Source organism: Propithecus coquereli, unplaced genomic scaffold (assembly GCF_000956105.1).
Source record: "Propithecus coquereli isolate 6110/MARCELLA unplaced genomic scaffold, Pcoq_1.0 Scaffold105, whole genome shotgun sequence".
Classification (NCBI taxonomy): domain Eukaryota; kingdom Metazoa; phylum Chordata; class Mammalia; order Primates; family Indriidae; genus Propithecus; species Propithecus coquereli.
The window spans coordinates 1,446,295-1,466,010 of NW_012134414.1; the positions used below are offsets into that span (position 1 = coordinate 1,446,295).

At 42.2% G+C, this 19,716-nt stretch overlaps 1 protein-coding gene across 1 annotated transcript; it reads left to right on the forward strand.

The window, feature by feature from the left end:
• Nucleotides 1-9,080: 9,080 nt before the first annotated feature.
• Nucleotides 9,081-10,644, forward strand: RETNLB (resistin like beta). Its single transcript, XM_012646079.1, has 3 exons — nt 9,081-9,293; nt 9,763-9,843; nt 10,386-10,644. Exons 1-3 carry the CDS (start codon nt 9,167-9,169, stop codon nt 10,511-10,513), a joined length of 336 nt encoding a protein of 111 aa, XP_012501533.1. The 5' UTR covers nt 9,081-9,166; the 3' UTR covers nt 10,514-10,644.
• The last annotated feature ends 9,072 nt before the right edge of the window (nt 10,645-19,716 follow it).

Below are 19,716 nucleotides of genomic sequence, written 5' to 3' on the forward strand. Positions count from 1 at the left end.
AACTTTTTGATACAATATATGTACATATCACTGATTATTTCTTTCAATTTAAGTCCATAAAGTATAATTTCAGGGTCAAAAAAAATACATATTTTAAAACTTTGAGATATTTTGCCAGATGGTCACCCATAAAAAATGTTATCATTTTAGGTTCTCACCAGAAGAATATATGGAATCTCTGTTTTTCCCTTTATCCTTAACCCTGGTAAATCTGAGAGATAAAAACTGACATTTGAAGCTATTTCAATTTACATATATTATTGTCCATTAATGTTGTTGAGCATTCTCTCCATTTTCATCAATCATTTGTATTTTCTCACTAATCCAGTGCTTTCCCTCCCTCTGGGAATATCTAAGAGAGAAAATGGGAAGAAGGAATCTTAATGGAAAACTCTTTCATAATTGTCACTCTATTAGCTGGTCCCTTTTTCCTGCAGACAAGTAGTTAGCTAAAATGTAGGTGCTTAAAAGTGGCAACAAGGATTATGGCTCATTAGCCAGAGAAACCAGGCCTGGTGAGGCAGAATAGAAAGGAAAAATAAAGTTACATGCTTAAGACAAAAGGCATGGAGAAATGGGGGAGAAAGCTAAAATTAAGTTTATTAACCACAAGGATTACGGAGGTTTAAGACGTTAATGTTGGCTGGATGTCTAGAAAAGGAAAACACAGGATATGAGAACCAAGAAGACTGGGCTATTCATTACTACATCTGGGGTTTCCAAGGTTGGGCTGACCCTTTTCAGCCCAAGCTCAGAGATTGTCCCTGAAAAACTGACAAAAGGTCTCATTGCACATTTCAGTAGCATGAGAGACTCTACCATGGCCCTCAAGTTGAAGAAGGATAAAACCAAAACAATAAAATAAATTCTTAGGCCAACATTCATGCATTCACTTAGTCAACCAGCCAGCCACTACTGGCATCTGATGTGTGCCAGACACCGTGCGGGTGCTGGAGATACAGAGAAGAATTAAGAAGTGATTCTTGCTCACAAGCACCTTAAAATCCAGTAAGGCATCAGACATTAGGAAAAATAAACAAGTAGGCAGGAAAGAGACACCTGCTAGCTAGTGTCTACCCACGAGGGCTATGAACCAACTTATGATGTGCCCACAGTGAGACCCCGATACTTCTTAAACTTTAAGTAATGTGTGGCATTAAGCTTCTCTCACTACTAACAATGAACAAGTTAGAAACGTGAATTTTTCCAATGCATAATTTAACAATCACCCCCTCATCCAGGACTTCCAGAGTTATATTTGCTCCCAAGTCATGACCAAAATCAAAGAGGATTCTAGGCTCAGTCATAGGATTTGCCAGAACCAGTCTTCAATCGTGCACCTCTACTCCCCGGTACTGAGCCCGAGTCACCCAGTCCGGACCCGTCCTCCTCCTTATGTGTCCCCATCTGAGCTCTTGTATCCATTTGTGTTAACAGAACTCAATCAGGACCATCTCAGTCCTCTAACAACGAGAGTGAAGTATCACCTCAGACCTAAAAGTCTGATTCTAAACGTAAGATTCTAAAAAATTTGAACCTCAAAGTGAATGTGTTGGAGTCTCTATTCCTTTCTTCCTGGGAACCTCTTTTGCCCCTTTACAAACCCTTCCCCAGGTGAACAGTCCCGCACTTTAAGAATCTCAAGAGTAGAGTGAATAAAAAAATAGCCAGATATTTCCCAATCCCATTTTCTAGTCCTGGACACACAGGAAGATGATTTATCAGTTAGATCTGATGCCATGATTAGGAGAATGAAATGGTATCTGGTATCAGGAAACAATGTCGACATGGACACTTAATATGTGACCAAATATGTAGAAAGCAACAACCAAAACCTGATTGGGCTCTGGAAATCCACACTTATTAGTCATTTATGTCAACTGCTCACCATATGTGTTCACATACCATGCAGCACAACAATAATTATGTCATTAAAATGTATGTAAGTCAATTTTGTTACAGAATTTCTCTCTCTCATATATATATGTATGTGTATATATGCATACATATATACATATATTGCCTATATGGACACATAAATATATACATCAGCTGTGTGTCACATAACGACATTTTGATCAACAATGAAACACATATACGATGGTGGTCCCATAAGATTATAATAGAGCTGAAAAGTTCCTATTGCCTACTGATGCTGTAGCCATTGTAATGTTGTAGTGCAATCAATACTCACGTGCTTGTGGTGATGCTGATGTAAACAAACCTGTGCTGACAGTTGTATAAAAATATAGCACATAAATTATGTACCGTACATAATATTTGATAACGATAATAAATGACTATGGATACTTTTATATATTGACTATATTATACTTTTTATCAGTATTTTAAAGTATACTCCTGCTTATTAAAAAAATTTAACTGTAAGCCTCAGGCAGGTCCTTCAGGAGCTATTCCAGAAGAAGGCATTATTATCAAAGGAGATGACAGCTCCATGTGTGTTTTTGCCCCTGAAGACCGTCCAGTGGGACAAGATGTGGTGATAGAAGACAGTGATATTGACGATCCTGACCCTGTGAAGGCCTAGGTTAATGTATGTGTTTGTGTCTGAGTTTTTAATAAAAAAGTTTAAAAAGTAAAAAAAAAAGTAAATTTTAAAAATAGAAAAAAGCTTATACAATAGAATAAGGGTATAAAGACAGAAAATATTTGTGTACGGTCGTACAATGTGTTTGTGTTTTAAGCTAAATGTTATTACAAAAGAGTTAAAAACTTTTTAAAAATTGGAAAATTTGTAAGTGAAAAAAATTATAGTAAGTTAAGCTTAATTTAGCATTGAAGAAAGAAAAATATCTTTTATAAATTTATTGCAGCCTAAGCATTTATGAAGTCTACAGTAGTGTTATGTCCTAGGCCTTCACATTCACGCACCACTCACTCACTGACTCACCCAGAACAACTTGCAGCCCTGCAAGCTCCATTCACAGTAAGTGCCTTGTACAAGTGTACCATTTTCTATCTTTTATACAGTATTTTGACTGTACCTGTTCTATGTCCAGATACACGAATACTTACCATTGTGTTACAGTTGCCTACAGTATTCACTATGATAACATGCTGTACAGGTTTATAGCCTAGGAGCAATAGGCTATATCATATAGCCTAGTTGTGTAGTAGACTATACCATCTAGGTTTGTGTAAGTACACTCTGTGATGTTTGCACAAGGATGAAATTTCCTAACACTGCATATCTTAAAACATATCCCCGTTGTGAAGCAACACACGACTATATGTGTGTGTGTGTGTGTGTGTGTGTATGTATTTTTTCTTCTGGTCTCCTAATTTTCCCCTGATCAGTACAACTCTCCTCTTACAACTTTAGAGAATTGGAGGGCACGTGGCTCCTAAAATGCCTGAGTTATGGTAGACACTAACCCCTCCTGCCCCACTATTTCACTAAAAGACAAATAGAGGCCCTTTCAAAAAGTACTGATTGGAGAGTCGCATGGCTGAGTGTCCGCTCATAGGAATATGGCAGGAGTAATACTACCAAAAGACCTTTTAGTATCCCACTACTATTTATCCCCTCCTCTTCTTATGTGTAGAACAGTTTCCATGGGTCTGTCCTCTCGTAGACGGCCTCCTGCCAATCTCCACCTAGACCCATCCTCTTCCTAAACCAGAACCCTGGAATCCTCCATTGCTTCTTCTTAGCCCACACGCAGAGAGAGAGAGGCAGAACAACTGGTAGGGAAGAGAGCACTGAGCTAGGATGACTGCCATGGTGGGTGATCCTTGGGTGAATCCTGTAGACTTTGTCTATGTCCTCTTTAAACCTACTGCTTTACTGAAATACTGTTCACTTCCAGGAAAATCCATGTGCCTCTGGCTCCTGTAGCCTCCACCACACTTACTCTCTTTCTTTTCACTTCCTCTTCTCTATTCTCTCCTTCTCCAGACCCTCTTCTCTCGTTATCCCTTCCTCATTGTCCCTTCTTGCAATCATCCTCCACCCAGGACCTCTATCTCTCACCTCCACTTTTGTCCACATCCAAAAACTGAACCTGTTAGCCAACTTTTACCACAGCTAATTTTACAATAAATACTGCCAAGAACACAACTGTTGCCTTTCTTAGACACTTTCTAGCATTCTAAGAAGCGATAGCATTGGATAAATCCATCCACTCAGCCACTCTGGGACATTCTTTGTGGTCACAATGATGCAAGCTTCTTCTCTGACAGACTTACACATGGTTGGTAACTTGAGGAGTAAGGACCCTTTATGGTTTCATGGCTAATTGAAAGCATCAACTCATGAAGTTTTGCAGACCCCATTATTTTCCTGTTCGATGGTACAGAACTCTTGAGCAGATTCCAACATCATGTCCAAGAAACATTTTCCTCTGTCTCCAAGAGAACTCGTGGCTGATCTCTATTCGGGAGTAGGTCAATCTCCCATCTGAATGAGAATACAAATTTGACTTCTCAGTTTTTATATTTAGTATCACTTTGACTGAATTCTTATGTAGTATCTAAAGTATATGAATCAACAAGATTCTGTTGAATATCAAAAATGATAAGCACTCCAATGCCTCATCAGAGAAGTCCTCAACTCTAGCCAAAAATATGCTAGAAATTTTTTTTTTTTTTCTTGGTCTCCTATTTTTTTTAGATATACCATGAGTTAAAAAAAATAAGCCTACATTCGAATGTAATTAATAAACTATAAACATATAACAACACAGTAAGTTCGCAATAAAGCATACAAAAATAGAAAATGGTAAAGAATGAAAAAATAAATAAAAATAGAAGATTTGATATTTACTTCTTCTAACCTAATGGATTGTCTTATGCACCTTCAGAGTTCTACATTTTGCAGGGAAGACCTCTACTCCCACCTATAAGAGATGTCATAGAAAAATAGTGCTGTGCCTTAGCTTCATCTGGGACAGATGACCCTGTCAGCTCCATCCCCACTTCTGTCTTTACCTTTCCCAGCTGCCCGTATCCAGGTTTATGATCCCCCTTTTTGCAGCTGCAACCCTATGCTAACGACTTTTCAAACTTTATGTATATAAAATAAAATACAAAATAATCAGTGGAAAATTGAATGGGGAAAGGAGATAAGAAAAATTTAAAAGCTACCTCCACATTTAGGTCATTGGAAAAGAAGTACACTCTTAGAAAGGCGGTAGCACTAAAGGAGAAGAGAATGCTAAAAATGTTAAAAAAAATTTCGCTTAGTTTATGTACAGATTCTCAAGGAACAAAAACCTTTCTTCCACTCTCGCTGTGTAGGATTTTCTGAACATTTTCCAGAATTACTGAGATGGAAGCTCTATGACACAGTGACTGATCCCAGGCAACGTCCTTATACCATAAGCAGAGACTACCAACAGAGGAGGTGCTGGAAAGAAGCAGGGTACAAGAATTTAAAAGCAATAATAAAGCTGAGTAAAAGTTCATCTGATTTTCATTATCACCGTGCATGGCAATTCTAAATAATATCAGTGGTAAAATACTCCTCCCCAAAAACATTGTTTGTTAGTGCTAAACAATTGTTGTGATTACTATTGAGTTCTAACAATATGTATGTTAGCTTCAAATTAGCACATTTTTATTACTTATCTTTTAATAAACATTGTATTCTACATGGAAGTTAACTCAGAGAACTTTCAGTTATACAGTTGGCTCTTACATACTCAGCTTCAGCTACACACTTTCATTAGTAAAGTAAGATCCTAACAGTTCAGAATCCCTAGAGTTTGCTTCTCACAGTTTGTCTCCAATCCCTGTGCTACTTCATATTCCTGCATTTTAACAGTAGATAATAAATAAATAACAATAGACTAGTGGTTGTAAGACAAATTAATAGAACCTGAATTACAGATCAATTTGATCATTCTATATGATTATATGACGTTTAATTGTGTTTAAAATCTAAATTGAAACAGAATGCAAACTGTGAAGTATGATATTTTTGTTTGGTAAGTGAAAATTTTAATTTACGTGTAAAATATTGTACTGAATTTAAACAATATCTTTAAAATTAAAATTTGGGTTTTTTGATAGCTAATTTTTTGTTTGAAAACCAGAGACTGAATCAAGAATAATGATTATTACTAATCATTATATAATTATTACTAAAAATCATTTTGTTATTAAAAGGACAAGAGTGTTAGAATGTGATTCCCCCCCACCCCGCCCCGGTGACAAATCTGCTAGACATGCCACTGACTACAAGAGATTCTCCAGAGGTGATGGTCACTATCCCTGTTGTCCAGGCTTATTTTAACCCAAGAGCACTATCATGTGTTCCTGTTATCTTCTCTTTCCTTGCTATTTCCAACAAACTGATTAGTCAATGCAATTTAATTCATATTTCTAAATCTGTGTTTTTCTGGTCATCCACTTCCCAGTCTATAGTTTTCTTTACATGATTCACTAAATGTGTGTGTGTGTGTGTGTGTGTGTGTGTGTGTGTTTGTGTATGTGCGTATTTCTCTTTTCCTATTAGAGTATCTCTGTTCATAGATCCAACTGTGTACTGGTTACTCTCAAATTTGTATCTCCAAACCCTAGACATGCAACTCTATGCCACAGCTCCCCCTAGATGTCGAATAGGCATATTAAATTGACCATGATCAAAAATGATTTCATGTTCCTATCATATCAACTCTTTTCCCTGGGAACCCCATTTCAGTAAATATCATTGCTCTTCAAAAAATTATTCAGAACAAAAACCTGGCTCTCCCACTTCTCTCTTTCTCCTACACCCAATGTCTATCCGTAACCCCTACAGAGACTCCAGCATCTATAAATAACCCCAATCTATTCAATTCTCGCTCCTTCCCCAACTGCCATCTGAGACCTAGAGCTCTGTAGAAGCCCATGACCTGATCTCCCTGCCTACCTGTTTTTCTCCACAGTCTCTTCCACAGTGGCCATAATAAGCTTTATAAAACATAAATCATCTGATGTCACTTCCCTGAACAAAACACTCCAATAATTTCCTGTTGAATTTACGATAAAACCCAAAGCCCTTACACTGGTTTACAAGCTGTATGTAACCAGGCCCTGGTTGTATCTCTGACCTCTCTTCTGGCTTCTCTGCCTCTTACTCACTTCACTCCGTTCTGGCCACGCTGCCATTGCTGCTATTCCTTCGACACACCAGCCATGTCCGTGCTGTAGGCTCTGCACATTTGTTTTCTCCACAGCCTGGGCCATGTATCCCGGATTTTCCTAAGGCTCACCCCCCTCTTCTTCAGGTCGTTGTACCTTTCTGAGACACCTTCCCTGAACACACTGAATTACGTGCAATAGCACAGTGGCACACTCTATTGCCTTGCTCTGATTTATTTTCTTTAGGATACTTTTTAATACTGGACATATTACATATTTATTTGTTTCCTGTGTGTATTTATCTCCCTCATCAGAACGGAGTAACAAGAGGGCAAGGATCATGTCTACATTGCCCATTGCTGAGTCACCAGAGTTAGTCTTGGTACAGAGAAGCTCTACAAATACTCATAGAATTAACAAATGAGTTAATTGACCTGACTTCCACAACAAGTCCAATTCTGTGCTTTTGCTTGTTCTCTATTGAGAAAGCATCCTTGCCATTTTGCTGGCATCCCTGCGCTCCATTCTCTAAGTGGCCCAAGAGAGATATGTAGAAAAAATAGCTATTTGTCAGAGGACACCTCGAGGAAAGGGGGCAGAAAGGCTGGTCACAGAGGGAGAGCCAGGCTTCTCCAGCTCTGACCACCCCCAATCACGGTCACCCAACAGCCATTCTCTGCTTCTTCCTCTTGTTCTTCTTTCAACCTGATTCGTTTGCGGTGGCCGTGTGCCCCGTCCTGGACAATGAATCCCAGCACTCTTGCCTCTTTGGACGTATATGAGTCCTCAATCCCTTATGCACTATTCCAAAACCTAAAAGGCTCCGAAAGCCAGAATGTTTTCCCTAAATTTGAGGCTAACTCATTTGGCAGAAATAACTGGCATGGCCTGCTCTGAGGCTCTTCATGGTCTTTATTTACCCCAGGTTAATCTTCATACATTTAGCAGTAGACGTGTTAATGTGTTTGATTACAGAGTGCCGACCTAGACCTTGGTGATATTAATATAACATAATATACTGAATTCGCACTTTCCAAAATCTGAAACATCCCGAGTTCTAAACCACAGCTGGGCCCAGAGGTCTTAGGTAAGGGATTGTGGAGCTCAACTTGCTTTCCCAGCCACACGTGACGGAAATGGAGGTCCTGTGACCCAGAACTAAAAATGAAATGTAAGGGGAAATCTTCTTGAGCTTCTAGGGAAAAATTGCTTCCAAAATGAAAGGGCAAAGCCTCCAGAGAGAATGGCCTTGCTGCAACCCTTCCTTTCCTCTCAGGGTCTGGGCTGAGGCTGTGGTACTTGCCACCTTGCAACCATGAGGACACAAAGTCAAAAGATTAGCTGAGGATGGTGGAAAAAGAGAAAAGATCAGGCTAATGAAAATCCTGTGGAGCCCTCAAAAGAGCTCTGAAGTCCCACACAATACTTCTGGCGGAGTAAACAGTACAACTTCCTTATTTTTAAGCCAGGTTTAATAAGACTTTCTGTGACTCTCCCACAAATGGGCTTAGCCAGGAACAATAAAAAGGTGTCTGAGTAGGTGACAAGTGGGTCCCTCACTCAGCAGACCACAGACTAATCCCTTCCTGACGAAGGATCAGATAAAGGGCCTAGATGTGGGGCGGGAAGCCAGAGGCCCAGGTGCTGGCCTTGGCAGCTTGCCAAGAAGAAAGGAGAGGGAAGAACAGAGCTGCAGGAGGCCCCCCTTTGGCAGAGATCCAGAGCGCCCTGAGGTTTATCGCAGAGATGTGTCACACCCCAGCTGGCGCAGGCCTGTGAAATGTGCCAGGGGTGTGTTCATTTGTGCGTGCGTGCTTGCGTGTTAAGGGTGCCCAGGTCAGTACCTGGCGTATTAAAACACCCTTGCCTGGCCAGTCCTTCCGAGCCTTTTCTGAACATCTTGGTGAGTGAGTCTGCTCTGCAGCAACCCTCCATGCTTCTAAAACTACTCAAAATAATCCATTACTGACGCTGCTGTTCCGCCCTGCTGTCTTCTTTCCTCCACAGCCACGCGGGAGCTCAGGGATCTCAGCTTCTCTCCACCTTTCCTCCCAGCTCCAGGACACTGACTCTCTACGGGATGAAGCCTAACGCTTGCCTTCTTCTCATCCTCATCCCCCTTCTCCAGCTGGTTATCCCAGGGAGCACTCAGTGTTCCTTAGACACCATTGTGGACAAAAAGATAAAGGACGTTCTCAACAGTCTAGGTAACTGACTGGGGTGGGAATGGGGGGTGGGAGGTTACCCCTTACTCATGCCTCCTGCTCTCAAAATAACTTTGACTCTATCCCATTGTACAATCCCAACCTCTGGTCAGTCCACTGAAGCCCCGTCTTGCTGCCCAGGGCTTTCTATACTACCCTGCCCCTGTTTGGACTCTTGGCTACACGATCAGGTTTCCCCGAAGAGGAGGAGGTGGGGGAGCACGGTAGCTACAATTGATGAATGGTCAGGTACGAGACATAGCTTTCCACAGATTGGTTCATTTAAATTCTCGCCACCACTTTATGAGGCAAGTACAACTATTACTTTTCCTTTATACATGAGGAAACTGAGCCTTCAAGGCTCGTGCGTAGCCTGACTGTGGACACGGTGGCACCTGAGAGGTAGAAGAGGATTTGGAAGGGGATGGGAGGGATCAGTGATGGCGACCCTCTCTTCTTCTCTCCTACACAGAGTATAATCCCTCTGCCACGGCACAGAAGCTCGTGTGCACCAGTGTCACAAACTCAGGCAAACTGTCCTCCTGCCCTGCAGGTGAGTAACTCCTAGAGGAGGAATGGTGGGTAAGATGCTGCGAGTTCTCTCACAACCACCTCCCAGTGCCTACACCGTCCCCATCTCAAGTTTGTATCCTGCTGGGTCTGAGTCAGATCTCCTGGTTCCCAGAGATCCCTGGCCCACTCTCCTTTCCCTGAAGGGTGCTCCTGAGAGATCTTGAGTTTCCACCTCTTCCTTTGCTCCTTCCCTTCAGGCCCCCATAAGCCAGCCTTTCCTGTCTTCACGTTCCCTGTCAGGGTCACGTCCTTCATCTCTCCTCCCTAATCTACCCTCCTGCTGGGATGGGTAGGGGCCAGTGCAGAGGCGAAGTTACCATGTATCGAAGGAAACTTGAAACTCCCAAGTTCCTCACTTGTTTTTCTTTTCTTGAAACGGGCTCTCAAAACGGAATTAGCTTTAGGACCCACAAAACCTAGATCTACCCCTGGGCTGCACAGGGATGAAAGATGGTTGAGGGTGGACCTCCCTCCTCTCAAACTTCAAAGGCTCTGAGGTCTGTGTCTCACGTGCCCACGCAGGGATGTCTGTCACCGGCTGTGCTTGTGGCTACGCCTGTGGTTCATGGGATGTGCAGCAGGAAAAGACGTGCCACTGCCAGTGCAGTGTGGTGGACTGGACCACTGCCCGCTGCTGCCGGCTGGCCTGAGAGGGAGGAGGCTGAGAACCTAATTTCGTGATCGTGACAGTAATGAAACATGATCCCAACCAGGAAACCTGACTCAATATATCCCCTTCATTTGTTTCAACCCTGCTTCTTGAGTAATAAAGACAAACATTGCACCTTTCTGTATTTTTCTTTGGTGTTACTGCCCCTAGCTTGGGACTCTAGCCAGAAAATGAAAACCTCAATGAACCCCGATGACTAGATCTCAATGTGGCATGTGGGATGGGCAGTTATGAAAGATATGGGAAAAATGGGGAAAACAGACTGACACCCCAGCGCCCCAGTTCCTTCGTTATTCAACAAAAAGATCACTTTGTGCCAGACATATTGCTTGGCATGAGGTACAGAGACAGGGAATAGCATGCCCTTACGGAACTCACCAACTAGAATAGCAGGCTTCAAGCTGTGTGCAGGAAGACTTTTCAAGGTATAGGCAGGCAAGAATAGTTTTAACAGAATCAATGTCTAGATGTTTAGCTTGTCTATGTACTCTTCCCTAAACTTAAGTGCCTGAGATGTGCTTCGACCAAAGGGATTCCTTTCATCATTGCCCTCTTCCCATAACCCTCATCTGTCATTGACTCTTACCACCGTTCAGAATCCTGGGGTATAAAAATCTGCAGAATGTCAAAGCAAGGAACTATTAAAAATACCAGTGTCAATCTGAGTGTGTGAACGATCCAGCCACTGGGTAACAAGTTTTTTTACAAGTTGGGAGAATTCTAGTTTTTGGCTTTCATATTATGGAAGGATGATACAACTGTCAGCTGTCAACTGACAGACCATCAAATATAATTTTTAATACTAAATTGTGGTGTGATTTTAGACAAATAAAAGGAATTCAAACAAGTTGAATGACACTGCTACGATAAAAATTTTCCCTTTCTATATACTTAATTATAAGAAGTAGGTATCTCAAAGCTGACAACTAAAGAAAAATTAGGAATATAATTGGTTCTGAACTTTATCTCACACTAGTGAAATACAGTTATTTGTCTATGGGCATATGAAATACTTGGGGAGAGGGAAATCCCCATTTCTCTCATTTAAGATATACATTTCCAAAACATATTGTTTGTGTTTATTAATTATTTATCAAAATTTGTTATAAACATTCTATTCAAATGTATACTGTTAGTCATTGTAATAATAATTCAATAATCCTATTTACATCAACTGGAATGAGCCTTTAAAATATAAAGCAGACCGTGTCACATCCTGTCCAAATCACTCCAGTGGCTTCCATTACATGAAAAATAAAATCCCAAGGCCAACAAAATCCTGCATCCTTTGGCCACTGGCTGTATCACTGATCTCCTTTCTGATCCTTGCTCACTTTACGCTGGCCACATCTGCATTCTTGGTGTCCTCTAAGTTGTAGCCACACTCCCACTCCAAGGCCTTCCTACTCCGGGTCTCCCAGGTAGTTACAAACATCCACACACAAGGTCATCCCTCAATATTTTTTGAGATGCCTTCTCATCACTATCTCTTACCCTGTTATTTTTTTTCATAATGCTTCTTAGTCTTGACTTCAGAATATATATTTATCTGTTTATTGATGTGTTAACTATCTCCTGCACTGGAACACATGATCCATGAACGATAAAACCTTGTCTAATTTGCACGTCATTGAATCCCCAGTGTTTAGAATAGTGCCGCCCACGCAGGAGCGATAATGAACAAGTTGTCCACTACCAAGTCCAGCTCTGAGTCCGAGTGAGCTCCCTCTTTTGCTCTCTGTTCCTCTTCCTTTACCTCAATCCTGGTCACTGAAGAACAGACATTGTTTTAACGGGGGCCCCTGGTCCCATTCTCAAGGTGTCTGCAGGAAAAATAGCTGTTTATTAGAGGGCACCTCTAAAAAAGAAAAGCCAGAGGGTGGAGATGGAGGGCAGAGAGGTTAACAATAGCAGAAGCAGAAGTCAGATTTTGTAGCTCTGGCTGATATACAGGGTGTCCCAAAAGTCTCCATACAAAGGAAAAATTTTGTAAAATGAATATTTTGTAAATCAAGGTACATTTTTGTACCTAATCAGCTGACATTATAATTATAATATAGTATAATTATAATTATAATTGTATGTATGTAATTAAAATTAGCTACAATTTCTCATTTTCCCTATGTATGGCAACTTTTGGGACACTCTGTAGTTAGTTGTCCACTTTGTGGCCAATTTCCCCTTTCTCGATGTTAACAGAATCCTGATTTCATTCAGGGCAGTATTGTGCCAGTACTGAAGGATAAATTATTACTTAAACTAATAATTGAGCTCCTACCTCTCTTGACCAAATATTTCCTTTTCTAGCCACCTTTGCATAGAGTTTGGGGTAGCAGGTGGCACAAATCAGGACAAGAAAACATAGCAGAACACTGCTTGGGCCTTCTGAGAAAGAGAGGGCCTTCCTAAAACCAGAGACTCAAAATCGTCCATGACCCTTCTAGCTTGGGCTGTTGATGTGAGGATGTGACGTCTAGAGCTGTGGCAGCTATCTTGTGTCCATGGAGTTCAACCATCTTGTGACCCTTGAGGCAAAACTGTAAGGATGGTGAAGAAGAAAGAGGAAAAGGACCTGGAGCTCTAATCACATTATTCTGCCACTAAATAAACTCTGTAATGACTTAAATAATTTTTCTTCATAAGTAAATAATAAGTATTCTCATTCATTCATTTAACAAATATTTATTAAGTCTTGTATTCAAAGGCCATGGGATACAGTGGTGGCTAAAATAGAAAAAAGATTACTGCCTTCATGAAGCCTCCATTCTAATTCTAAATCTCTGCCAGATGGGATTTTTTGTTACTTTCCCATAGACAGAATTAGTCAAGATCAACATCATGTCATCCGAGCAGATGACAACCAGGGCCCATAGATCACACCTTTTCTACCTTTTCCTGTTGAAGCAATGAACAAAGGGCCTGTAATGAGAGATGTCATCAAACTTGGCAATTTCTGGCAAGGTAGCTGCCAGGCTTGTGAGGCCGCAAAGAAGGAAGGAGAGGGGCCTCTCAGGACATACACTGGAGAGTATTCAAGGCTCTTTCTGAAAGTTTGACCCTCCCCGGCTACCTTAGATCCCAGGTACTGGCACAGCGTTTGTTGGTGGAGGAGAAGGAATGCCCTTACGGCACACTGCCAGGTACAAGTCCCTGCCCTCCCAACCTCCCAACCCTGGCAGCTCTTTCCTAAGCCTGACATCCCTGCTTCTCAGGAGTACCACAAAGGGACCCTCTGGAGCACTGTAGCTTCCCCTCCCCTCTCCCCCTAGTACCTGTTCCTACTTTCCCTACTCCTTCCATTCCCCTCCCCTCCCCTCTGGACCCAGAAATTGTTTTTCTTCTTCTCTCCATCTTCCCTTCATCTCAGAATGCTGCCTCTCAAAAAAGTGAATCCCTATTCTGACCTCCTTCTCCTCACCATCTTTCTCCACATGATGCCCTCAGGGACTTCCCAGTGCACCTTAGAATTAGTCACGGGTGGAAGGAAAAGAGCAGCTCTCAGCTAAGCAGGTGACTACTATGGGGGTGGGCGTGGACACTTCCATCCCTGATTCTCAGTCCTGTTACTAGACCCCAAGCCATTTCCTAACCCATCTCCAGATCCCAACCTCTGTCTGGAAGATTCATTCCCAAGCCCCCTGACCTCACTATGCCTTTTGGGACTCTTAGAACCACTGGCGGTGGCAATGATGAAGACTGTACCTAACATTTTTGAGGACTTACTCCATGTTAGGCACTGTTAGGTGTTCTATTATTATTCTGTTAACTCCCCACTACAATCCTACGAGATAGCACTGTCATTTTTTATATTTCACAGAAGAGGAAACTGAAGCTTAGAAAAGTTGCCCAACAGCACGCAGCTATGAAGTGCCTTGATCCTGGACACAGTGACTCATTTGCATGAGCAGAAGGATAATAGGGGACAGGGGAAGGGAACTGGCCAGTGAGGGCCCCTGTCTTAGCTCTGCCTCTGTGCCACAGAGTGCCAGCCCTCAGGCTGTCCGAAACAGCTCTCCAGGCCAGCATCGCTAATGAAAGCGATCTGTCCTCCTGCCCTCAGGTAGTCACTGAGTGAGTGTAAAGGGGCGTGCTCAGCCCATGCCCGTTTCCATGCACCTGGGCTCAGGCTGCCAACCCATCACTGTACCAGCAGGTTGTCCTCAGTCTCAGGATTGTAATGTCATTGTGTTGAGTCACAACCCCAATACCCACAACTCTCCATTTTTCCTCCTGAGGGAATACCTAGGACTCTGAGGCTTATTCCCGCTCCCTCCCCTCTTCTTTAATCTCCCTGGCCCCAAGCCTTCTTCTTCCCCATTGTCTCGCATCTCCTTTGCCAAACCCAATCCCATCCTGTTTCCACCCCATCAAAGGGAGGTAATTCATGGGACAAAAGATAATCATGGGAGGGATTCTCTTAAAATTCAAGTGCTTCCACATTCTCCGCCAATCCCCCAGCATGCCGTCTATGCCATGTAGAGTGCATCATCATCACCACTGGATGTTCCTGTGGCTGTGCCTGTGGCTCATGGGATGTGTGGGGGAAACCACGTGTCGCTGCCTGTGCAATCTCGCAGGGTGGACTGCTGTCCACCGCTGCTGCCTCTTCTAAGAAAAGGAGGCTGAGAGCTCAGCCTGGGAACCATGAAGGCAACACAGTGATGATCAGAACCAGAAAGCTCCACCCCAATCCAGCCAAACCATAACTTCTCACCTCGAGTACTCTTCGCCTGTGGCATCCCTGTGCTTGTGTCCTCAGTGTTACTAGCCCCTGACCTGAGTCTACTCTATCCATAGGATGTCTCCTCTACCCCAAGTGCTCCAACTTGTTCAGGGAAGGGGGAGGCTATGGAGAGGATCCGAAGAGCTGAAACTAACATCCCACCCTCACCACCATCATCTCATTCTGCAACAAACATTGAGCCACTCTGTTCCAGGCTCTGTTCCTGACACTAGAGGTATAGAGAAGTGAAACCATGCACACGGCCTAAGAGTGTTCACCATCCAGAACATTCTTTACAGATCAAGGCACACATGATTTGCCTCTGCCCAAGAGCAACCTGGATGGTCTAGCCATCATTTCTCTGATCACCACACACTGTTTCAAAATATAGGTTCTATTGTTGTTTAGGTATGGCAAAGCCAACAGGTCAGGAGATGACTACCGTTGAAAAGATAATCGTACACTCAGATCCCAAGAAGAGGAGGCACACCATACCTGGGGGGACCACACGGGGAAGCTCTGGTGTAGGTCATGTGAGGAAGATGTAGACAAGAGCTTTTATTGTGACTTCTACGTGAAAGAACTCATGAGGCAGCATAAGAAGTTTCAGGATTGGCTCGCTTGAATAATTTCCACAGGCTCTGGGACATAGGGGCTGTCTCTCATTGTCTGATACCTGGCCCTGTGGTGATTAGCACAGGTAGAATGTGGCCCAGAGTATGAGAGCCCAATAAAGGAGGTGGGTGACATTATGGGCTCTAGATCTGTTGCTTTACATATAAAAGACATGGAAAGTGAGTTTGCTGTCTCTAGGAATTAGCTAACCTTGGAGGGGTAGTCCCTCCGGGGTCAGCAAGGCCTCATTATCAAAGCATCAAAGGCTAAAAGGCATGGTTGATTCATAAACTTTTTACATGTGGTCAGTTTTCTTGCTACTGTTTCTTTCACTAAAGGAGCCTGTGTGTAATTCCCCATTAGACTACTGCGATGCACCAGGTGAAAATTCCTATACGATGCCTCAGATCCTTCCTAGTGTGCTAGAATCTCTATGTCAGAAGCTCAAGGAGACATTTGTCATCATGTCAGGAATTTTTGAGGTACAAATAGTAGGCATCTGAGAAAATGTAGCTACCAGCTGATCACAGATCCTTTTAGCAGAGCTCAGGGCTTAAGGCTCACTCACTCTCAGAGTCAAGCTATCTGACTACACTTAACTTTACATTCTCTTTTACATGGGATTTGAGTGATTTCCCAAGAGTTAGTCATAGATCTGGAATTGGACCCTCTACTGATGTCAAAGGAGAGCCCCCTGAGTTGTATTAACCTGTGCATCATTGTTGTAAAGCACTGAGGAAAGAACAGAACATTCTTTTGTCCTTGGAGAGAGCAAATTGAAGAGAAGGTAGCAGATACCAAAGGCAGGTGGTGATTCTTCCTGTAGCTTTCTGATGTCTCCAAGGCTTGTCCCTGAGTGCAGGCCCCGGGAACTATGAGCCAAGATCAGAACATCAACTGACAATGTTTATAGCTTCCCCAAACCATCAGGAGAAGTCTTCACTCTGTTGTCTATGGCGTCCAGCGCAAATGAACCATCACCACTGCAGACTCTGAACATGCAATGACCATTCACTGCAAGCTGCAATCATTTGTTCCAGGCCTCTTGGTTCTCAATGTCTCTGTTAAGGAAGAGGCACGAATCATCCACTATTATAGAATCACATATCCTGTCACTCATGATTCATGGACAGTCTACTTCAATTCTATACCAGGCAACTTAACAATGAAAGAAAAGATTCCTGCTTACTGGATGTGTGGGCAAAGAGAGAATGATAAAAATGGGACCAATATCTGATATGGGACTCTCCTTCATGGGTCCAGTTTGGAATACTCTCACAAATCTGGGTATACTTTACCTCCCAATGGAATGGCTTGCATCCCTTATCATATGGTGGTTCAGATCATGGTTCCACTAACTAGGGTGACATCATTTCTATCCTTGGAAGAAACAGAAAAGTGTGATTGGTTTTCAGATTCTCATTCTAACAGGAGAGTGGTAACACCAACACAGCAGACCTGGTGGGACCAGTAGTTGGATTTTACAGAGCTGTCGTTCCCTCTCCTCAGTCTTCTCTTCCAACTCCAGTCTCATCACCACCATTGCAACAAAACTCTTGCGCCTCATGGCTTCTTTTCCCTGAAGGCCGTTACTTTTTAACACAGGGGTTGGTGTATTTATTTGGAAGATTCAAGCAAATAATAGAAATCTAATGACAAATATCTCAAATGTTCTCTACTGTTGGCCTTATCAGGTCACCTAACACAAAGTTATCTTTTATTCATGATACTGTTTAAGTCAAAACTACTATCACCATTCTGAAATTTTGCCCATGAAAGAGAAAAATGGCAGCAATATTCTATAGAGAAAAAAGTCCCCCGAACGTAGGCTGACAACTACTTTATTTTTACCACACAAATCCCTAAAATAGAATGACCACAGAGAGAACAAAGGAAATTTTTCAGAAACCTATACATTATTCAGCAATCTTTGCTAATTTGTTATTCATGGGATGAGGTTGGGGAGGTGGTGCATTCAAGAAAGGACACAGGAAGAAAATTAAAGTAAAGCCAAAATATATGTGTATGCGTGTGTGTGTATTTAGTTCTTAATTTCTATTCAAATGCTGAATACACCCCATATAAGCTTCACATGTCACTCTTTGGATACCTAGAATAGCATAGGCTACCCTCTTTTTACTCTAAAATAGTGGTTCCCAACCAGGGAATGCTGAAATACCTGGAGACATTTTGGTTGTCACCCCTGGCAGGGGAAAGGTGACATTGGCATCCAGTGGGGAGAGGCCACAGATGCTGGGAAACATTCTGCAACTCACAGGAGAAGCCCTCACAGCAAAGAACTAGCTCACACAAATGTCAGTAGTGCCAAGGTTTACAAAACCCTGTGCTAGAATATGTGCCTCTTTCATCAGATGGGTGGCCTGATTTCTCATTCTAAAGGAATGCTATCCTTCTAGAGACCTCTATTCTTGAGCTAACATATATGTATCTCCACTCTCTAATTCTCATGAGGGCTGCTTATAACCTACATCAAAGCACAATGGTAATGGAGAATCACTAGCTTTCCCAGTAGCTAATGTTAACTCTTCTTCACATACTAATGATTAGAAGCACATTTCTTACACATGCTTTAACTGACCAGTGAATAAGTATATGGAGGATATTTTAAGTGGCAGATTTCCAATTCTACAGAAACCATAGAACTGTCTCTACAACAGAGAGATTTGAACTACCTGTGTATCGTGTTTTGCAGGTCTACATGCCAACTGCTTTTATTTGCTTATGTGCTTTCTGGATGTCAGAAACTAGAGTTTCTCCATGTTTGTACAGCAGAAATGTAATGGGGACCATTTGGGAAGACGTTGATAATCTAGTATGCCATCATTGGGCCCTTATTTTTGGCTGCCACATACACTATTTTTGAGATATTAAGTGTTATTTTAGCTAAACAAATGTCTTCTTAGGTGAGAGGGATTTTTATTTTTCCTTCTGGAAAACCACATAAAGAGGAAATGTCAAAGCACATGATCTATATGAGAAAGAATATGTCAGTGCTAAGACTTGGACCTAAGCGCTTGGTGTATGGACTGGAGGAAGAAAACAAGGCCCTTGATTGTGAATAGAAGCTCCTGTAAGGCTCTAAATAGACCCAAAAGACAAGAGGAAGACAATTCTACTAATCCATACAGATAGTACTTACCTAAGCAATGAAGATTATTTGCAAGACCAGTGATACAATTTGAGGGAATCTAAGAAAGCTCCCTTTTTTCAAATGCCCTTGTCTTTTGTGCCTCAAAAACTACCATTAATTCAGAAAGTGAAGGTGACTAGGAATCTCTAAGCCTTCTAATTAAATACACACACCGCTAGGAAGGGTCCCACTTTGAAGCCTAACAAGCAGTGTTGTCTGTACAATGGGAAGAACAATAGAAGCTAAGGTAGAAAATTACCAAGGCAAAGTTTACAGTATTCACTCAGGTCAGCTTTGCAGCTCAGCCTCAGAGGAGGAAGAGTGAGGGAATAGAGAAAGTTTGTTCTCTACTTGTCAGATCTTCCTGGGAGAGGGCACCATCACTGAGGAGAAAGTGCTAGAAATGGTAGAGATATGAGGATGCATTTGTGAGGCATCAAGAGGGAAGGGCCCAGAGGAGAGGGATCAGGAGGCTGAAGAACATCTGAGACTAGGTGTGCTTAGACAAAAAATGTAGTTTTCCTCCCACCACAGGCTGAGAGTTGGTTTTCATCAGGAAAACTTACTTAAGTGAGGCTTAGAGGCTTCATTAATTATAAAAAATCCAGAGAGAAGAAATTGTAAACTCTCATTGGCATATGGTTGGCAGGATTAGGACAGACAGCAGAAGTTTCCTTAGTGACATGCTTATCTC